General features: G+C 52.7%; 1 protein-coding gene across 1 annotated transcript; it reads left to right on the forward strand.

Annotated features, from left to right (window-relative positions):
- Positions 1 to 20: 20 nt before the first annotated feature.
- Positions 21 to 16177, forward strand: SSH1 (slingshot protein phosphatase 1; the record flags this gene model as incomplete). The annotated part of the gene is made up of 15 exons (XM_083373479.1): positions 21 to 89; positions 848 to 888; positions 7684 to 7790; positions 8691 to 8755; positions 9324 to 9445; positions 9528 to 9596; positions 9783 to 9848; positions 10099 to 10293; positions 10933 to 11026; positions 11106 to 11234; positions 11319 to 11365; positions 12073 to 12219; positions 12692 to 12892; positions 13418 to 13925; positions 14159 to 16177. The coding sequence occupies 15 exons, from the start codon at positions 21 to 23 to the stop codon at positions 15395 to 15397; spliced, it is 3099 nt and encodes a 1032-aa protein (XP_083229605.1). The 3' UTR covers positions 15398 to 16177.
- Positions 16178 to 21679: the final 5502 nt, after the last annotated feature.

Raw genomic sequence — 21679 nt, forward strand, 5'->3', positions numbered from 1 at the left:
CGCGTCCCGCCGCTCCGGCCATGGCGCTGGTCACCCTGCAGCGCTCGCCCACGCCCAGCGCCGCCTCCTCCTCGGCCAGCGCCAGCGAGGTCAGAGCCCCGCAGCCCCCCGCGCTGCCCCGCCGCCTGCAGAGGCCAGCCGGGACCCTCCGTCGCCCCCCGCCGCCCGGGGCCCCCTTCGTGCGAGCGGAGCTTGGCCTCCCGCCGGGCAGCCGCTCCCTCGGCGGGGGGGGAGTCGTCTGGTTCCCAGGGAAAAGTCCGGGGGGAGGGGAGCGAGCAGGCTTTTCGGGGGGCTGCGAGTGCAGGATCAGCCCCCAAAGACCCTGAGCCGGGTTTGGCCTGCCTTGAGATGAGTGGGGCGGTCGGGGGGGGGGGGCTGCTGACGCCCTGTGCCACAAGGCTAGTGGGCTGCAGGAATTGGGGTCCCTGGGGAAGGAGGGGCATGGGGGGTCTCCTTCCCCACAGCTACAGTTGATCTTGTTCTGAAGGTTCAGATTAAGTTCAGGTGAGGGCAGGAAGGCTGAGGGGGGGCAGGTTTGCCAGGTGGGCTCTGCCCCTTGGGGCTCCCGGCAGGCTGTTTGGGGGTGAAAGGCTCTGGATGGGGTTGTGGGGGCACAGGGAACAGAGTTCGTGGCAGATGCCATTAAATCCCACCGGAAGGCCTTAAGGTGCCCCATCTGCCTAAGACCCCGCCTTCCGGGGGTCTTCAGATAAACAGGGGGGGCCCTTGTGTTCCTCCAAACTCTCGCAAGGTAGGTGGCCCGCCATAAGCAAGTCTTTCATTGCAGATTTTTGGAAGTGTAACTGAGATTGTGCTGGGCTTAATTCTTGCTTTTCCTCCCCATCAGCTGGATGTTGGCAGCGATGAAGAACGCAAACTCAACCTAAGGTAGGCAGGAACTGTTGTAGAGTTTTTCACCCGCCTGGCACCCTTCAGGAAATGGGAGTGCGGCACGCAGGGGTTGGCTAGTCATTGTCCCATCTTCTGTGTAAACCCCTGGGTGCTCTTTCAAACACAACCGTGGAGTTCTCAAATAAGTGCCTTAGCTCACTTTCAGACATACATTGAGAGCATATTGGCACTGGCTGCCGACTGGGGGTGCCAGCCAGGTGGCATCTGTGCTTCCATGGATCCCGTGCAAGGCACTGGTCTTCTTTAGACCTTCTGTCCATCGGCTCAGGCTCAGTCGTAGGAACTGTGGGGTCCTGCCTGGTCAAGCTGCAATGCTCTTACTCCAAAGGCTCAAGGGCAAATGATGTGTTGTTGTCCCTTTTGGTCTGTTGGGGGTGCTCTCATTCCACCTCTGCCAGCCACTCTGGGGTTTGCATGACAGTTTTGTCCAGATTTTTGCAGGGACCAAAGTGACCCTGGGAGGTTTCTGGCAAGCAGCCAAACTGACCCATCAGAAGGGTCTTTGCAAACTGGTCCTACAACCCACCACTCCAATTGCAGGCCCAAAAGCGTATCACTCTCCCGGGATATGAAATGGGAGAATAATCTGCCCATTGTCCATAACTGCTGGTTACTTAGCCCCATCCAGAGTGGCAAGGCTTAGCCTAAGCAGAGAGTAAAACAATGCAAGATCAACAGGATCAAAATAACATCCAAGGACACCATGGGTCCTCAGAAGCAGGAAGTTGAACTGCAAAGAAGGGTTCCTGCCCCCCCTCCCCCGCCCCCAATTGCCCAGCCCAACTTTGTTTGTGGTTTTGACCCCGAGTGTGAGAGATTTCCTACCCACATTTTGTCCCCTGGTTTCTGCCCTGCAGGCAGCCCACAAGGCCCCTCTCTGTGTTGCCAGCCAGTTCCCTGGCCCACCGAGGTGCCTCCTTGTTGTGGTGAAGCCACAGTCCTGCAACCTGGCCAGGATGTGACTCAGCATCCTGTTTTTGAAACCAGGGTAGCGTCAGCGGCTTCCACCTCCAGCAGGGTCCCTCGCTGGCTTCACCGACTGGACGATATCCTCTTGGAGCCTCTGGAGTGACCGTGCGGGACCCCCAGCCCCTGTCTCCGGGTTCCCCCTTGAGGGATGTCCAGCAGCCCCCCGTGGCAGGCCCTCCTTCCCCTCCAGCCGCTGGGGAGACCCCCGGCCTGCACTTGCCTTCTGGAGAGTCAGTACTGCACCACTAGGGATGGTGCGCTAATTTGCAAAATGTTGGGCGCTTCCTCTTCTGGTAGCTCACCTTGTTGTGTGAATTCTCCAATCTACGTCCTGTTTTCAGAGGGAGCTTAATCAGGATCGTAGCAACCTCTTAGGGTGGTGGGTGGGCTAGCTGCTGGGCAAAGGCCCAGGCTGGTAGACCCAGTGTGGGCTAGCTGCTCCCCCAGACCTCCTTGCCTGGGCCGGGCAGGGGGGGGGCTTTCCTTGTCTGCTGGACCAGCCACTCAAACCAGCACAGGAAAAGGCAGAAAGGCCAGTCTGAAGGTCATATCGGAAGTCAGTCCAGCCCTCTGATGCTGAGCTGGGCTGCAAGGAGCTACTCTAGCACCCATCAGCCAGGGCAAGCTTTGCTAATGCTCCCATTGGTTGGGGAGGAGGAGAAGGGTCCCAGTTCCAGACCACTCAGGGCTTTAGAGAGCCAGACTTGGAATTAGCCACTGATGTCCTCAGGACACTCGGCCTGTTCGGAAGCCAAAAGCAGAAGTGTTGGGGGGGAGGGAGGCTGGCTGTCCCCTCCCGCTCGCATTTGTTATCGGCAAGACTTTTATCCCGTGGATTGTGCCCGCCTTCACTTAAATCGGAGTTCTCGCTTGCATCGCAATGACCCTCCTGGAAAATAAGTCCTTTGTGTTTCTCCCAAGCCTATTGCATGATGGGAAATGGGGGATTAAGCCCCCCTCCCCCCCACCCATCCCCTGGACTGGTCCCAGCACAGCAGCCTCCCTCTGCTGAGTCCTCTAGAGCAGGCCTGACCCTGCAATTACTATAATTGCGATAAAGTGGGATCCAAGATCCCAGGCCTGCATCGCCCGCCACTTACTTCTGCTGAGAAATTTGTGGGTTCCTCGAAAGATTTCTTCTCTCTTCCTCCCCCCCCCCCAGCCTTACCCCAAAAGAGATTTTGCACCGGCGCTGCGAGTGACCTGTGGTCTCTGGAAACGCGGCTTGGAATGTCTGGCAGCCCAGGCGCCCACGCCTCTGCAGCCACACAATGCCCGCTCACAAAGAGCTTTTGTTGGTGCAGCCTGCAGACCCAGGAGCGAAGCTTTCCAGCCTCAGAGCCCGCTCCGTCTTCTGTCCTTTCCGCCATTCGCCAAGGGCAGGGTGGGGGTTGGGTCTCCCCTGGGTCCAACGAGACGATGCCTCCAGAACAGGAGCAGAAGACCCAGCCGCTCTGCTCCTTAATGCCCCTCGGCCTTGCTCCAAGCATCCTTGGGTGGACAGCCAAAGGTGGGACCTTCCCAGAGCTAAAAATACTTCCTGAGCCTGTCCAGTTGAGCTGCTTCTGGAGAAGCCAAGCGGGTCCCTTTCAGAGGTGAGCCTCTGACAGAGGTCTTCGCTTTCTGGAGATGTGTCCTCTCTGAACAGGGCACTTTTCTTTCCCTCACATACACCATGGCCATCAACCATTTCTTCCTTATTGATTTATTCATTGTTGACGGTCCTTGTGCCAGACCCTTTGCGGGGGGAGCCCCAGAAGGAGATGTCCCAGGGAAGGAGCTTGGGACTCAGGAATCTTGAGTCTTAGAAATGCCACCTTGAAAATGCTGTTTTTTCTTTGGGAATAGAGAATTTTGGAAGGACACAAGGCCTCAAAGATGGCCAGGGTGTCGGCACTGAAAGTTGGTGATAGTGCTATCTAAGAGCCCCTAGCAAGAGCAGGGCTGGAAACCTGGAGGAGGGACGTACAGAACGTGACCTCCCCCCGTGCCATAGCACCTTAGAACCCCAACTTTCTCTGAAAGAAGCAGACCTCCAGCCACAAACCTGCCATGGGCCTTTGAGACCTGACAGGGGGGCTTTGGCTGGCTCTACGGGGTTCAGAGCCAGCTCTGCGATTCCATTCCTGTGCCTTAATTTCTTTCTGTGGCTCCAGTTAGATGTGGCTTTCCACGCTTCCTCAGCTGGGAAGGAGGTCCTGTGAGCTCTCCAGGGCTGGAGACCTCTCTCCAAGCAGTTGAGGGGCAGGAAAGGGCTTTGCACACTCCATATTAGTCTGAAGTAGATTGAGAGAAATAGAACTAGTACGTGAGAGTATCTCAGAGGGTCCCAAAGCACTTTAGGTGCCCCGTTCTCCATTCTCTTCCCTCCTTCCTGAATGTTTGCATAGATATAAATCTATGCACAACCTTAATATTATCTGAGTGCAGATGCACAGTCACACTCTGCCTTCCATCTCACTGGCATTGGTGCAAACTCGTTCGCTACTCTTTGTACTAGGACTACAATACCCAGAACCCTCAGCTGGACTGTTGGGGAGTGGTAGCACATCTGGGGGACATCTGCTGGTTTAGGCTGCTTTAGCTTTTCTATTTCGCAAGTGGCTGAGATGGCCTGTTTCGCATGTCCCCTCCTCTTCCTGGTGGCCAGCCTTGGCCATCAGATGGTCAGAAGGGGAGGTGGCCAGACCCCAGAATGGCTCCCTGTTTTTGGAGGGAGGGGTTCAGGGAGAAGGAGGGTCGGGAGGAGCAAAACCTGCTTTGGGGGTCTCAATTTCTCCTCCCACACCAGCATGTAAAATGAAGATGGTCCACTGCTAAACCTTTGGCTGGACAGTGGTGAGTTCAAACTGAACAATTCATGACCCAGATTTCACCCGTGGGCCCTTCTGAGACACTGGGGCAGCTGCCATCCTCGTTGCCAGTGCATGGAGCTCAGGAGATCTAGGAAGACTTTTATTTTCCATGGAAAAGTCTTGTATAATACAGTAGTTGGTTCCAAGCTGTCTCGTCTCCATCTGTCTGCTTCTCAAATGCTGCCCACTGAAATTGGATCCTAATCTGATTCCCCAGAGATGGTCCTACTTTCCCAGGACCTCATGCAGGTCCTGATGTGGGCAGTGAGGAACACCAGCCCTTCGTCCATCAGGCTGGCCCCCTTGGCTCTCCCAAGGTCAGCCAAGAGGATCTGTCCAGCCAATGAAGCAAAGGAGCCGGCGGTGGGAGGGGAGGGCTCTCACGAGCATTGCTCGGGCCCCCTTTCCTCCTGAAAGCCTTCTTTCATCAGGGTGGACAAGGGCAGGTCCTCGCTTGTGTTTGGGGCCGAGATACCGCCGGGGGGGGGGGGCGGCAGGGGGCAGGGCTCGTAAAAGCTATCCATTCCCGAGAGACCTGGAGATTCCTCCCTCCTTCCCATAGAAGGATCGGTTGGCTTTTTAATTCCCACCAAGAAATGTCAAGAACTTCTCAGCACGATGACCTGAAGACTTGGTTATGAACCTATCTGACTTTGCTACCTTCTGCCTGTCCTTTGGGGCCACACGATGCTTTGGCTGCTTAAAGAAACCTCATCCGAAGCCGTACGTATCCCACGTCCTTCCTGCTCCTATGGCTCCTGCAGCTTTGCTGGCAGCTGAGACCTCCAGAAGGTCTTCAGGCCTCCTTGGGGGTGAGCTGTGTTTTTCCACATGTTCTCAGCTCTGAGCCCCACCTGAGCTGGTGGGAATTCAGCTGCCGAAATGGCTGCTTCTTGGGCGGCTGTTTACAAACCGACCGAGATGTAGAACTCTTTGAGGTTTAGAGCCGAGATATAGAAACGAAGCTGGCTTTTAATGGCTGGTTTTCTCTTTATCGGGCTTAGGGCCAAATGGGTGGCTGGACTCCGGTTATGGATAGGATCCTGCAGTTGATTGCTGAGGTCACCCCTGAAGGACGGGGAGTGGGTGCCCACTTTTTTTTTTTACATTTCTTGTTGCTAACAGATTTTCTGACAAATCCTTTGTCCTGTTTGTTGAATACTCAGCCACAGAAGGAAGCCGTGGCAGTGGGCTTTTCTTTGCTTGAGCTGGTGGCTGTGGGGTGATCTCACTTGAGCCCGATTGTGCCGTGGTCCAGATTATGGGCAGTTAGGCATTCCTCTCCCTTTGATTGCAATCAGGAGTTGTGTGTAGTTGTTCTCCGAATGGCAGGAAATGCCGGGAAAGGTGTCCTGTCTGACTTCGCAAGCCCTTTGCGTGTTTTCTTGGACTTCATATCAGTGTCGCTCACTGCACGCTGACCCCGAGCTCCATTCTGACTTTTTCAGCCTGGGGCTGTGAATAAAGTCCTATTTGACATTTGAGGTTCAGGACTGTGAATCGGATAAAAGGCTTGGTCCACTAGCAGCCCAGCTTTTGACTGATTTTATTGCCCTGGTGGAATGTAGACTTGATGGGATCTTGCACTGATTCCGTGGGTCACCAGGTAGGAGTAACAGCTCCTTGGGGGGGAGGGTTGAGTGAGCGAGACCCTTCCTGCAGCCCCCGCTGCACGTGTGGATGTCCTCCTTTGCTAGTACAGGTGGCCCTTGGCTTATGGCCACAGTTGACCCCCAAATTTCTATCGTTAAGTGAGACATTTGTTAAGTGCGTTTTGCCCCATTTTACCATTTTTCTGGATACGTTTGTTAAGCGCAGTTGTTAAGTGAGGAACACGGTTGTTGGCAGATGGTTCTAGTCAATTCTCCGGGTTGGATCCAACTTCTTCCCGCCTGCAAGCCCGGTCTGGAATGCTCTTTATAAATCCCCATGGAACTGAACGTGCTGAGAGGGATAGACGTTTTAAAAAATCGTATGAAGAAGCAATCGCCCTCGTGGAATCTGATCACCCAGGGTCATTACACAATTCTATGTGAAGGCCGTTATCTTTTTCCTCCAAAACTCTTGCAGGCACACCTCCCGAAGCAGACCGACCTCTAGCCCCCCCCCCCCGATGGAAAATTACTCTGCCTGCCTCTGACGGGAACCCAGATGCCTTTCTAAAGTCGCTTTCTAGCAGTGAAGCCTCCTCATCCCCTCTGACGAGCAGTTAGTCGTTTGCTGAAATCTTGGCTTGGTGCCGGGGGCTTTTGGCTGGGGAACAAGGCCTGCAGTGTGTGGAAGTGATCAGGCACAATCCTTTGATCCCACTAATTGTGTCCTAACATTACCAGGAGCGCTGAAAGGATGAGCCACCGGCTCTTTGAGGAAGAGAGGGCAGAGCAGGGGCCCACCCTTTTCACGATGAGGAAGGAGGAAAACTTACTTTGCGATATTTATTTGGCGAATCACATCCCCATTTATCAGTTTTCTAGCCTGGAAAAAATAAAAGTGGAAAGTAAATCTACCCTCGGTTTGCGTGTGCTTGTGACAGGAACAAGCCGGACCGAGGGTTGCATCTCATTCAGCCTGGCAAGCAGGCTGCTCTCTTCCCACCTGGATCTGGTCAGTTGATGGAATCATCTAGTTCCATTTGGCCACCCTAGACGTAGCTGCTTGTAAAGAAAGCTAAGCAGGGACTTGCCTGGTTAGTACCTGGAGGGGAGATTGTTAGCAAATACTAGGCTGTGGGCTAGACTGGGAATCCAAAAAATCAGAGAAAGACAACTGGGCGTTGCGTCCAAGAAAATGACCTGGTCTCGTCTTCGGAGGCACCAAGATTGAGCAGAACCTCAAGGCAACTTTTCCTTCCCAGAAAGTTTGAAATTGTTGCACAGGAGTCAGTCGGTCCACACGGCTTCCGTGCATCTCCCTGCCTGACCTGCTGCTCTGCCTGTTTGTATTGCAGCTTAAGCGAGAGCTTTTTTATGGTCAAAGGAGCTGCGCTATTCCTGCAGCAAGGAAACAGTCCACAAGGTCCACCACGGAGTCTCCCGCATCCCCACAAACATGCAGGTAATACCCCCTCGGCCTCTCCAGGTAACTTGGGTAGAATCAGTTAGGAAACGCCAGTGGAGAGGAGAAGGGTGGGCAGCAAAGGGCATTGAATGGTTCCCGCTTGGTTCTTCCAAGAGGAAGGAGGAGATTGGGGGATGGGATCCAGTATCCCGGGTAGCGAAGCTTCTGGGTTCAGCTTGGCAGTTCTTAGCGGAAGACCCTTATCTTGTTCAATGGCCACAGAGGGTACCGAGAAGGCCTTCAAAATGCAATCAGAAGGGTGAGATGGAAGCGTGGCTATTTGGGGAATTGCTAAGTGCCAGAGACGTCTTGGGAATATGGGGTGACCGGTTCCAAATTGGATTTTGATGTGGGGCCAGACAAGCTAAGCAAGGGCCCAAACTAGTCTGCGTTCAATTACTGCCCTCTGGAGGACATATCAAGTTGGGAAGATAAGGTAGTGGAGTCCATACATTCTATTTCCACTTCAGTCCCATCCTGTCCCCAGCCAGGATGTTCTGGAGAAGTTTTGGAAGCATTCCTACCTGGAGACCAAGGATCTCTTCTGCAGTCCTAAATCTATGCTTGGCCATGAGGAAGTTCTTGGGAAGCCTAAGGATGGCTGGTTAAGAAGGCTTCAGAGAGATCCAAAACAATGAGCAGCAAAAGCTCTTAATGTTTTCTGAGAGTCACGATAGATCATTAAATAGCGTTTCTCAATCTTGGCAATTTTGAGATGGGTGAACTTCAACTCATAGAATTCCTCACCCAGCTGTAGTTGAAGTCCATCCATCTTCACGTTGCCTAAGCTGAGAAACTGTCATGGAGGATGGACAGGGGAGGAACACTCTGTCAGCTGATGTAGCAAAGCAAATTTAGGAGATGCATCTGATGATTTTGCTGCCTGTGCATCCACAGGTGATTTGCCTCAGCACCTTCAGGTGATGATCAACCTCCTTCGCTGTGAGGACAGAATCAAGCTGGTAAGAGGACTTGCCAGATCCTTGCGGTGGTATCATCCCTTGCCACAGTCCCACTGCAGCAGTGGTCTTTCCCCAGTAGATCAGTCCTTTGCGGAAGGAGTTGCTTGGGAGCACAGAGTAGACCTATGAAGAGAAAGCTATTTCTGTCAATCAAAGTAGAGTCGTAAGCGGGGTACCCCCAACCATAATCTGGCTTTAGCCACCAATACCGAGTGCCCTTGGACTCCAGAGATCAGATACTGACTCACCGAATTGCTGCTTGTAGCCCAGCCTTCCTCTACTTCCACCGAGATCTCTCTAGAACTGAAGAACGTAGGCTGGTGCCCCATAGGGCATTGGATCAGAACTCCCATAATTCCCGACTACCCTTCCCCACCTAGTGCTGCCTGGAAGACTGTATGAGATGCGGCCCAGTGTATATTTAGTGCGCACCAGGTGGGTGGGAGAGAATTGAATTAAACCCTCTTCTTTTTGTCTTGCCAGAAACATACCTAGCTAAAGTAATACCTAGCTAAAGAGAGGTATGGCCAAAGGGATGAATGCTGAGAACTGCCTTGCTGGTTTTTAGGCCGTGCTCTTAGAAAGTGCGTGGAGCGACCGCGTGAGATACATGGTGGTGGTCTACAGCACCGGGCGCCAGGACACCGAGGAAAACATTCTCCTGGGCGTGGACTTTTCCAGCAAGGAGAGGTGAGGGGGGAGTGCCTGGGGATCCTCAAAGAGCAGGCTGGCTCCAGCAGCCCTGGACCTTCCCTTTCCTCTTTTATGGCAGCCAGAGTTGTACCATCGGGATGGTGCTGCGTCTGTGGAGCGATACCAAGATCCACCTGGATGGAGATGGGTAAGAAACAGGAGGATCTGGGGAGCTGGCGGAAGGACAGCAAAGCTGGCGGGGACGAGGCTTTTGTGATCAGTTCCTGGAGGGGACGGGGGATTTGGCCCCCTGTGCAAAGAGTTAGTGAGTTACCGGTGAAGAGTTACAGCCTGGCCTGTGTGCACTGCATCAATTTTTGTCTGTCTCTGATAGTGGGTTTAGCGTCAGCACGGCGGGCAAGATGCACATCTTCAAACCTGTCTCGGTGCAAGCCATGTGGTGAGCTGTTTTCCTCTCCTTCTCCTTCTCCTTCCTTCCGAAAGGCTGAAGCCGATTTTCAGCTGCCGTGGTGGGGACTCAGATGGTCCTTGGCCAATATCAGCAGCTCTTTTGGCCTTGCAGTGAGCAAGAGGGCTCTGCTGCTCCTGCTGATTCAGCCGCTGTCCTCCGTTGTGCCCGCTTGACCGGGCCTTTCTCTGCTCAGGGAGCTGGGGCTGAGGGATATCTCTTTGGGTTTCCCCACTCGTAGGTCTGCCTTGCAGATCCTCCACAAGGCTTGCGAGATGGCACGGAGGCACAACTACTTCCCGGGGGGGATGGCACTTGTCTGGGCCACCTACTACGAGAGTTGCATCGCTTCCGAGCAGAGTTGCCTCAACGAGTGGAACGCCATGCAGGACCTGGAGTCTCCACGCCCCGACTCGCCTGCGCTCTACATGGACAAGTGTGTTCCTCCCGTTCTTGCTTTGCTATGACCTTCTGGGCAGAGGAGAAGGATTGTCCCCCACTGGCCTTTTAGAAAACGGGTGTCCCTCCTTGGGATGGTGAGAAACAAAGGAAGGGCACCAGGTGGGATGGTGAGGAATGTCCACCTGGAGTTTCTAGCAGAGGTTGGCTTTGGAGTTGAGTTTCCCACCTACAGCATCCTGAGCATCACCAACTTGCTTCTTCTTCAAACAAGGACTGAGGTGTTCAGGGAGACACGGACAATTTTGGGCTGGCTTTATTGGTCAAGATGCATCTATAGTTGCAAGCCTCTTTCTGCTAAGACCCGGGCCCACCCTTTATGTGGAGCGTAGGATATGTGTGCGTGGGCACCCAGGCATACCAGAGGTTGTGTTGTGTTGGAGAGAACCAGGTGCTTGGTTGTGGGTCTCTCACTTGTGGTTAAACAGCTGTTGGGATTGCTTCTCTGTGGAATCCCAACTGTTCCTGGACTAACCCTCAGCAAGAAGGTGGCATAAAAGCTCACCGTTTGTGCCAGCTTGCTGTTGTCTTGGGGAAATCTGCAAAAGCTTTCTGGGAAGGTAGCTGTCTGGATTTGCAACCCGCCACAACTCCGGCCTTCCTTCCTCCCTTCCAGGCCAACGGAGCGGGAGAGGGCAGAACGGCTGATCAAGGCCAAACTCCGGAGCATCATGACGAGCAAAGATCTGGAGAACGTGACTTCCAAAGAAGTTAGTCCAGGAGCCCGAGGACTCAGGGCTGGGGGCTTCCTTTACCAAAGCGGATCCCTCAGTGTGCCTCTCTCGGCAGATCCGGAACGAGCTGGAGAAGCAGATGAGCTGCAATTTGAAAGAATTCAAGGAATTCATTGACAACGAGATGCTCTTCATCCTGGGGCAGATGGACAAGCCCTCCCTCATCTTTGACCATCTCTACCTGGTAAGCATCAAGGCGTGGGAGAGCTCCCTTAGGAGCCCCCCCCTTCCCAGGCACCATTGCCCGACTCTGCTGTGATTCTTCCAGGGCTCCGAATGGAACGCCTCAAACCTGGAGGAGCTTCAGGGCATAGGGTGAGTTTGCCCCAGCTGCGTTGACCTCTTCAGGGGTCTCTAGGCCAGTGACCTGCAGGTGGCCAGCAGAATCTCAGACAGCAAAGGGAAAGAGGGTTCCTGGGTCTGTTGTGCATTGTATGGAGTTGAATTCACGTATTCCCCCTCCTGTGCGATGGACATCTGAACCTCCTCGACAGGAGAAGCCTCCACAGATGGAGAATGTTGGGCCAGAAATTGTAACGTGGATGACCTTGACAGAGGGAGGGAAGATCTTGAGGGCAGTTGTTATTTCTTCATTGGATTTCTATAGCTGCCCATCTCAGCAGATGACTCTGAGTGGCTCACAGTTCAGTAACATATATTACAACTAAAATCTTAAAAACAATAAGAACTACGAAGACCAGACACCCTCCCAATTCACATGAGTGTAGACAAGGGAAGAGAGGAAGCACCATCAGATGTGTGAGGTTGTGTTTCTAGAGCCAGCTTCAGTCAACCGTGTCTCAATAATTTTAGACATAATTTTTAGCTTTTAGGGTGGCGGCGTGTCTGTTTCTTGGTCTGTCTGCTTTTTAAGATGGGCAGAAATTCATGAGCCCAGATGCAAGGTTCAGTATGCAAGGTTGGGCTGAGTGGTATTGATTTATTAATGGCCCTTTCTTCCTTACCGAGATGCCGTAGTTTCTTCCCATCCCCTGCTGATCCATCTGTTTCCATCCTTTCAGCGTGGACTACATTTTAAACGTCACCAGGGAGATCGACAACTTCTTCCCGGGGTTGTTTGCGTACCACAACATCCGCGTCTATGACGAAGAAACGACCGACCTTCTCGCCCACTGGAACGAGGCTTACCATTTTATCAACAAAGCCAAGTGAGTTTCTGGGAGCGGCGCTGCTGGCCCTGCATTTCCGTGGCCCGAAGCTGCGACCAGAAAAACCTTTCCCAGAAGGCTGTGCGGTGCCTCTGGGAATGGCTTGCCTCCAAGACTGGGCAACCTGAGGCGTCCTGCAGCTAAAGATGGACATTTTGACCAAGTGGAGTCCATCCTCGGCATCTCTAAGGCTTGTGGACTTCATCTCCCAGAATTCCCCAGCCAGTGCTGGCTGGGGAATTCTGGAAATTGAAATCCACAAGTCTTAAAGTTCCCAAGGATGGGCACCCTTATTCTAGCCCCTTTCCTCTGTAGGGCCATTTGCAGTGTTGCTGTAAATTAAATGTTGGGGGCTTCACCAAAGCCTCCTTGTGCAGCCTTGGCACAGGGGAGGTGAGATCTGAAGGAGGGCCTGGGTGCTTGAGGACCCCATCCCAGCTCCTGACCCCTTCTAATCCCTCCTCTTTTCCAGGAAAAACCACTCCAAGTGTCTGGTTCACTGCAAGATGGGCGTGAGCCGCTCCGCATCGACAGTCATTGCCTACGCCATGAAGGAGTTTGGGTGGTCCCTGGAGAAAGCCTACAGTTACGTCAGGCAGAAGCGCAGCATCGCTCGGCCCAACGCCGGGTTCATGAGGCAGCTGCTGGAATATCAGGGTATCCTGGATGCCAGGTAAGGCGGCTCTCCCTGGGGGAGGGGAGAGGGCAGGGGAAGGGTTGGTCCCCACTCTCCCTTGGCCTGCTGCCTTTGAAGTCGGGTTCCTGAGCTCAGAAGTGAACTTCTTCGAGAGAAGGATTACTTTTTGGCCTCCGTTCCTGCTGCTTATCCAACCGGTGCCGAAGTTCTTCCATCTCCCGAGGCTATTCCCACAGGCCGTCAGATCCCCTTTCCTCCCCAGTCATTCCCGCATTCTTTTGCCCCTTGCCCTTGCAGCCGCCGACCTGGCCGTCTGAATGCAAAACCTCTGTGTGCCAAAGATGCTTTTCCCAAAAGGCAACTTGACTTTCTTGTTTTTTCCTTTGAAAACCGAAGAAACTTCTTGGATGAGAAGAGAACCCTTTTCAAAGAAAGTCCACTTGCCTTTTGGAAGAAAAAGCCCCTTTGGGACAACCGTGGACTGAACGATGGAGACTCTCCATAGACACAAAGCCTCTGAGCTGCCCTGGACGTTTCTCCCCTCTGTTTTTCCCCACCCAGCAAACAGCGTCACAACAAGCTCTGGAAACAGCAGCCGGGAGGCGGCCTCCCCCCCAGGGCGGAAAGCCCCGCTGGGCCCAACGATCTCCTGCTCGGCAGCCTGGAGGACATGGACCTGGACCCTCCCGGGCCCCCCATCTGCACAGACCGCCGGACGCCCCTCGACTCGGTCGGCCTCCACTACTGCTTGCGGCGCCTCTCCAACTCCTTGCCGCCCCCCCGGGAGCCGTGCCTGCAGCTGGAGGACCTGGAGGCAGACGCCATGCTGATGGAGGAGGCCGGCTCTGCCACGGGGGACCTGCTGGGCCAGCTGCAGGCAGGAGCGCCGGGCGTCAGTGCAGACCCCAAGGGCCACCAGAAACCCGAGGCGGTTCCTCGGCTGCCAGTCTCCGAGGAGGAGAAGCCCACCGAACGGTGGAAGCGGCGGCCGCTCGAAGAGGAGGCCTGGCACAACTGCGAGAACCTGAATAACAACACCAGTAAGAGGAGCTGCCCGGGTGACTTTGAAGTAAGGCAGGACTGAGCTTGGCCGGGTCTGTTTTGGGGGGGGGGTTTCCTTGGGGCCCCAGGGTCTAGTCCCCCTCTTGAACACCAAGGTTTACTTTGAGTTCCTCCTCGTCCAGAGGGCCCAACCCACCTGGCTGGGCCCGTTTCCTTTGAGGAAGGTCCTTCTCCTTCTCTGCAAGGACTGGATGGAGAAATGCTTCTGCTTCCTTTCATCCTCTCTTTTCTCCTTTCCAGCATGAAGCCCTGTTCGGGGTCCTCCACAAAGTCAGCCCCCCCTACAAATCTTGCGCTGACTGCATGTATCCCTCGGGTGGGTCCCCTCCTGAAGCCTTCAAGGATTCCCTGGAGGTTTTGCCAGCGGAGCCCCCTTGCCACCGTGCCACCGTCTGCACCCAGCCCTCCTTCCCAGCGTTTCTGGAGCAGGCCTTCTGCAAGTCTCCTCCGAAGGAATCCCAGGGACCGAGAGCCAACCGTTTGCTCCCGATGGTTGTGGGGAACGAGGCGCAGGACGTCAGTCCTGGTCGGCCAGCTTCAGGCTGGCTCTGTGGCCCTTCTGAGAAGCCCAGGGAGGCCCCTAAAGCCCCAGGAGGTGCCTCGCTTGGTTCAAGACATTCTCTCTGTGAGAGAAGCCCGGTCTTCAACCATGGGCAGAAGCATGACTCTTTTCCAAGAAAAGATGCCCGGCAGACAAAGGACATGAAGTACTTGCTCTTCAGCAAAGATTTGGAGAAGCCAACCGCAAACAGTTACCTGATGCAGCATCAGGAGTCTCTTCTTCAGCTCCAGAAAGCGGGCTTGGTCCGCAAGCACACGAAGGAATTGGAGCGCCTCAAGGGCCTGCCGTCCGACACAGCCGGGCCGGGCAAGGAGTGTTCTGGAGGCCCAGCCGATGTTGTGACTATCTTGGAAGAGGAGCCCCAGCAGATGGTTGTGGTTGGGGGTCAATTGCAGCCCTCATCTCAGGATGTCTCAGAGAAGCTCCCAAAGACCCTTCTTGCTGCTGGAGCCTCCCAAAAGACCTCCACGCCCGTCTCCTCTAAGGTGGACCACATGAGTACCTTCACAAAGGACTTCCTGAAGACCATATCCTACACCCCGTCCTCTTCTCGGAGTTCGAACCTCACTCGGAGTTCCAGCAGCGACAGCATCCACAGCGTCCACGGGAAGCCCGGGCTGGTGAAACAGCGGACGCAGGAGATTGAAACCCGGCTGCGGCTGGCCGGCTTGACCATCTCCTCTCCGCTGAAGCGCTCCAACTCTCTGGCCAAGCTAGGCAGCCTCGACCTGGCCTCCGAGGACCTCATGGGCGAGGCGGACCTGTCGCTCTTGACCCATCCGGGGGAGGCCACGCCAAGTGAGTCTCCAGCCCTTTGCAGCCTCCTCTCCTGGAAGAACACGGAAGGCGGACTGCAGCCCTCGGCAAAGGGGGCCCTGGGGAAGCTGAAGCACACGCCCCGGATGGGAAAAAGTTGACACCTTTCCAGTGTTGCTTTTTTAATGGTTATTTTTAGTCTCGCCTGTACTAAATGCAGTTTTATCTTGTTCAGAAAAGAGAGTTGCCTTGCACTTCTCAGGAGGCCCTTCAGGCACAGTGTCAAGAGAGGAGGGACAAGGCGAGCGGCCCACGGGGAAGGCGCAGGCCTCCTCTTGGCTTTTATCGGGCAGTGTCAGGGCTGGATTCTTTCCTTACATGCCAAAAAATTTCAAAAGAGCCCAGAGATTTGCTTGAAAGGTCAAGCCAAGTGTTATTCTTCCTCTTTAAGAGGCCCTTGTGCGAGGACCCAAAGGGGACACAAATGCTACCTCTGTTTTTCAGATCTACGTACCGTAGATAGATAGACAGACACCTCTGCGTGTGTGTAGTTAGGATTTTTCAAAGTTCTTCCTCTGAAACTGATTTTTTTGAAGGAAAAAATAGTCATAGGTCAATAGGATTATAGCCCTGGCCTCATGGCTCACTCAACGCACCGCAAATGCCAGCATTTCGGGGAGAAAGCATTTTTGCTGGCCATTGCCAGGCTGAATATACTGGCCAGGATCCCCGTCTGAACTGACCGGTTGCTGGCAAGGCTGTCATTTTCCCTCCAAACTTGATAGTTTTGTTTGGGGGTGCTGGGTGGGACCTCCTGATTCTCCTCTCCTTCTGCTGTACCCGTCACATGTAGGAGATGTTTGCTGTTTCTCCTGATCCCGTTGAAAATTGTAAATTTCATTGTCATGTTACCAAGTGAGGTAGGGTCAGTAATGTATGTTTCCTGGGGCATTAAACACTTTTGTTGATGAATGAGAATATGGCATGTTTGTTACCTATAAACCAAAATAGCATAGTTCGAACCTCAAATGAAGGTCTGTTTTCCTGAATGCCCATTGTTAGTAGAAGCTGTAGTGCTGGTAAGAAGAGACTGTCCAGAAATGGAATCCTTTCCATGTCAAGACGCCTTTAACAGTATATGATAAATAATTTTGTTATCCTTAAGTTCTGAGACACCTGGGGGATGTATAAGCTTTTCAGGTTCAATTTGTCTCCTTTTCCAGAGAATTACCTTTGAAGAATTGATTGCATGGGGCAAAATGTTCCCTAACATTTAATTCCCCCCCCTTTTTTTGTTTAACTGCTGGAAGATTGTTGTTCTATTTACTGAACAGTGATATCCTAGATACTTTATCTCAGCTCTATGTTATCCTTCGAAAAAACAAGAGATTTGTTTAAGCCACAAGGAAATATTGCATGCCTAGCATGCTAGGTCAGAAATCAGATCCCACCCCACTCCCTGAAGTTGGAAAAGTTTGGTGCATAAAATGGTAGTGTGTGTGTTTTTCCATATATTGATCTTTTTTAACTAATAAGAGTGCCTTGCCTAGTGTTTATAAATACTGTATATCTGTATGAAAGACTTGTTCTGCTTGACTTCTAGTGTTTGTGATGTGCTGTCAATACAACTCTGTGCCTAGTAATGTTTTTTTACACATCCTGTGGGGTTGGTCTTGTCCTCCGCCTCTAGATATTTTGGACTACTACGCCCATCAACCCATGTTGGCTGGGGAATTCTGGATGTTGAAGTCCACATGTCTTAAAATTGCCAAGGTTGAAGAATATTACCTATTATCCAAAGGCAGCCTAACCAGAAACCACAGTAGCCCAAAACCTACGAAGGGCATCAGATTGTGGAAGACTCAACTTTGGCCATGGAGAAGTCAGAAAAGGTTTTGGGGTGTTATTAGAATCAAGTCAAGCAGATTCTTTTGGCACATTACACAATAGTTGGATTAATTATGCAGCCTCCACTTCCTAAGTTGTTTGTAGAAAGACACTAAAAAACAGAAAATGAAAGGTAGACTCCACAGGCTGCAGAAAGGGATGCATTTCATAGAAGGGTGTGGAGTCTCTTGATGTTGATTTGACAGATGGAACCAAATGCTAAAACCAATTTTCGCCAACGGCTACTTTGAACTGATTTAAAAGAAAGGACAAAATAATTGTGATTGAATGTGTTTATTCCAGTATTGATTCTATTCTGAGACTGGCCAAGGTGAACATAAGTTGCATTTAAAGGGGATTGATCTACTTGCAATCAGCGGCACAACCATCCATAGATGCCACCTTCTGGGTGACTTTTGTAGAACTTGTTGGGTGTGTATTTGACATATCATGGGTTTCCCTTGAATTGTGTGTAGCCAGAAAAAGCAACTGGTACTCTTCATATCTGAAAATCGCAGGAGTTTGTTTTTTTAAATCCAATAGATTTGACTTTAGGGATGAGTCAGCTTTTTTTTCCTTTCCATTTCAGGGATGGGAGGGAGACATCTCCAGAAATCTCCCCAAATTTTGCCTTTAAAGGCCACCAGTCAGTGGTTGCTTCCTCTATGCCGATGACTTTTTGAGATGGCTTGGAATTGTTCTCCTGCAGGAGGGAAAGAAACGTTCGGTGTTTATCTTAGAGGAACAACATTGCCCGAGCCAAAGTTTGCCTTGTGTTCCATCCTAGCAACAAGGAGAATTCTGGGAGTGGAAGTCCAGAAGTCTTAAAAGTGGCCAAGTTTGGAGACCCCTGCTCTATTTGACGGCAGCCGTGAGACCTTCTGAAGTCTAGCAGGGCAATAACAGCCTTGCAGGGTTTTCCCCACTAGGAAAGATGCTTTGTGGAAGGACTCTAGTTTCCCTTCCTTTGAGAAACGGCACCTTTAACTCTCTCCATCGGTCTGAAAATGAATCCGTAGCCCTTAGCAGAAGTCTGAGTAATAAGTCTCTTCTACCCTTCCTCCTGTAAAAAAGAGAACAAAATATTACATGCTTTTTTGAAATTCAAGAGTCCTTGACCGCCTCCCCAAGGCAGCCTAGACAGAAGGGAGCTGAGCTTCTGCGTCTGTGGCTTATTTTTTCCTCCTCCTGTTGATGAAGAAACACGTTTTCCTATTAGCTGTTAGGAGAACTGGGGCGGCCTCGTGTTCCAGCTTTTGGCCAGCTGTGGGGTTTTTTTGTGGAAGGCGAGGACGTCAGATGTTTATATCCTGTTATGAAGGTTGCTATGGTAAAGCCAGACAACAATCGGCAATTAAAGGAGATCCCACCATTGGTTAATCTTCCCTCTGAGAAGTTCCTAGTGTAGGGTTCCTGCTGATGGGGTGGGGAATTTCATCTGGAGGTGCTCCCCCCCCAAAAAAGTCTTACAGCTTCAGGAAAAAAACAACACTCCTGCTAAGAATATCCCACGGCCTTTTCTGTGATCTGTATCCGGCGTCTTTGGGACAAGATTTAACCCCCAGAGATGGGCTGAGATGTTCTCCACCAGTCCAAGGCTGCCAAAACCTTTCTGCTGTTGAGGAAGGCTTCAGGACAGCGATCCAGGGAAACAGCAGGGCAGCAGGAGAAAGGGAAGGAGATGGGGAGAGAAACAGCTCTATTCCCCCCCCCCATTTTTTTTTTTTTTTTTTTGCTTTGCTCTATCTTCCTAAAATCTCTTAATCCTTCGGCAAGGTCTAAATGCTGCTTTTTTCTCCTGGGGAGGGGTTGCTGGGATGCTGAATCAGACCTGGGGCAGCCTTGCCATCTTTCCTTGCCAGTCCTGATTGTTACTATAAAAGCAGAACAGGGTTGCTGGCACAGACGGGGATGGCCAAGGCAGAAGATGGACTGCCCCCCCCCCAGCAGCCAAGTCCCTCCTCATCTCCTCCCCTACCCAGAGGCTGGTGTGAGACCTTGGCACAGCTGGCCCTTCTTTTGGGAAGCCTAGCAGTCTCCAAAGGGTGTCCAGTGCCTCACACCTAACAAGCCATAAAAGGCAAAGAGTGAAGACGGTCCATCTGTCCATCTGGTTAGCCCGTTGTGAGATGGGAGCTGAGCAGAGATGCTCTGATTTAGCTGAAATTGTCCGGTCTTTCTCCAAACCTCTGGCTGCATATAAACTTAGATCCTTATTTAAAACACTCTTCAGGCGAGAGAGAGATTTGCAGGGGTTTATTATTAGCAGAGACCGCCGGAACCTAAGATAAGTTGAGTGCCTTAAAGAGATTGACTGAGATTCACAAGGCTACTCTGTTTACTTCCAGAATGCCTGGCGTGCCACAACCATCCTCTTAACAATTACATATCCCAGCACCGCAGATAGAATCAGCATCCCCTCCGCTTGCTGGCCAAAACTGCCTCTTTTTCCGGAGCGTCACGGATGGGACAGGATGGGCAAAAAGACCTTCCCGGCGAAGGTGTGCCAATCTGCTTTTGATCTCTTGTGCCCTTCCTTAAGAAGGGGGTGAGCGGAGCCTCTCTTGACCATAAATGAATGCAAAAGAAGAGCTGTGAAGCGTCACTGCTGGGGCCCAAAAAGGCAGGTTGCTGGGAGTTACCAGAAAAAGCTTCTTACCACCCTTTTTCTCCAGAAAGAGAAAACAGCAGAGTGCTTTTGAATCTGCAGCTCGTCCTTCCAGCACGGAGGCTCTGCAGCCGAGACGTCGGAGGTGGCTGCTTCTGTTCAGGTGGGGAAAATGTCTCTTACCTTTCCTTTTAAAACAGTTATTTCTTGTCCCACTATTGGGTGCAATTGTTTTGGTCAGGCTAATCATTCTTCTCTAGGCATAACAGGCTTTCTAAAACGTGCATGCCTTCCCCTTAGCTTTTTATAAGATGCAGAATTGACAGAGTGGCAACGGGGCACAGATCTTGTTCGGGTTTTCTCTGCACAGGAATTTGGCCTGGGGGTTCTGGCCCCTGCTGAGCATGGAAGCTGCAGAAAGGGCCCACTTGCTGGAGAGCAGCAAGAGGACACAAAGCAAGCAGCCCCCTCACCTCCGAAAGAGCTCCGAGATGCCACGCAACGCTTGGGCTTCAATGGCGGAGCAGGAGGCCGGCGACAGCCACCCGGCGAGGGGCACCACGGGCTGCATTCAGGTGTCCACAAGAGAAGTACAATTGAACCGAAGCCCGGAGGAGAGAGGAGCAGGTGCACACCTGTGCAGAAGGGGCCCAGAGGGGCCGGGCGCGATGCAGGTGTTCCCAAAGCAATGCTCGGAAGGAGGCAGGAAGGTGAATGCTCTTTTGTACTGGCTGGAGGAAGCCGAACTCAGCATCGTCACCACCCAGGGGGGATTCCACCCTTCTGGCTCTCCAGCCTCTGAGAGGAGAAGGGAAATGACAGATCGCAGTTGGCCCTTGGTTCACATACATAACTTTGGCCGCCAGCAAAGCTGGGAGAGAGAAGCCGCAGGTGGGAGCAGGGAGATGACCGACGCTCCCCAGGGGGCCCTGCGGAGGCAGGTATCCCGGTCGGATTCGGAGGGCAGCGGGGCAGAAAACAGGCAAGTCAACAGGCTCGTGCTGAACTCCCCTGGTGAGGAAAACAAAGCTGGGATCCTTCGTTGGCTGGATTTTTCTGCGGGGAAGGAGAATGGGGAGAGGGAGAATCCACCGGTGCGAAGGAGCCAAGAAGCAGAAGTGGTCACTGAAGAAACGCCGGGTGGTCTCCCTTGGCCTCCCAACAGCTGTCACCTAGGAGAAGAAAAGCCAGGGGAGCTTCAGAGCGTCAAGGTGGACGAGAGCCTTGAGATAAAGAGGCCCACTCTTCTCAGTCTCGATTTGGTTTCTCCCCAGACCAGGAAGCCCTCCAAGCAGGCCTGCCAGCTCTCCCTTCGGGTCAAGGAAGAGGAGGGGCTTTGTGGCCAGCTGGGATTGGACTCCTGTAGCCCGGTGGAGAGTTTGCAGAGTCCTGAGACCAAAGGCCGACCTCTGGAGACCTCCGAGCCTTCTCCAAGCATGTGGGTGATGCTGCTGGGTCCTTCTCAAGCTTCCAGCGAAAGTTGCCAAGCTTCCGGAGAAACAGCCCGGGGAGACGAGCCTGTTGTGCAGCAAAGAAAGGGAACAAAACAAGAAGAGGAGGAAAAATCGCTGAAAGTCGCAGATGTGAAGAAGACGTTTGAAAAGCGGAAGCCGGCAGCCGAGAAGGCTGCACCACCTGCTAGAAAAGGTGAGACCAGAGCCTAAAATAAAGGTGGCTTTTTCGATGTGGAGCCTTTATCGGCTGCCCAGGAGGATGCTAACCAGGTAAGGTTATGCATTATGTTAGATCCTCAAATACTAGCTAAAAGTGATTTGGATATTCACCGAGGGCTTTTTCAGGCCACTTGTTTCCTAGGAGTTACACCCGTGGTGTGCAGCGAGGACCACGGAATAAATAATAACTGCTTTGGTCACCAGGGTCTCGTGGTTTTAGCGCAGTCAGTCACGTTTGCTGGGTTTGGAGTAAGGAGGTCTGAAGTCCAGATGGT

This window comes from Vipera ursinii, assembly GCF_947247035.1.
Source record: "Vipera ursinii genome assembly, chromosome: 14".
NCBI classification, from domain to species: Eukaryota; Metazoa; Chordata; class Lepidosauria; order Squamata; family Viperidae; genus Vipera; species Vipera ursinii.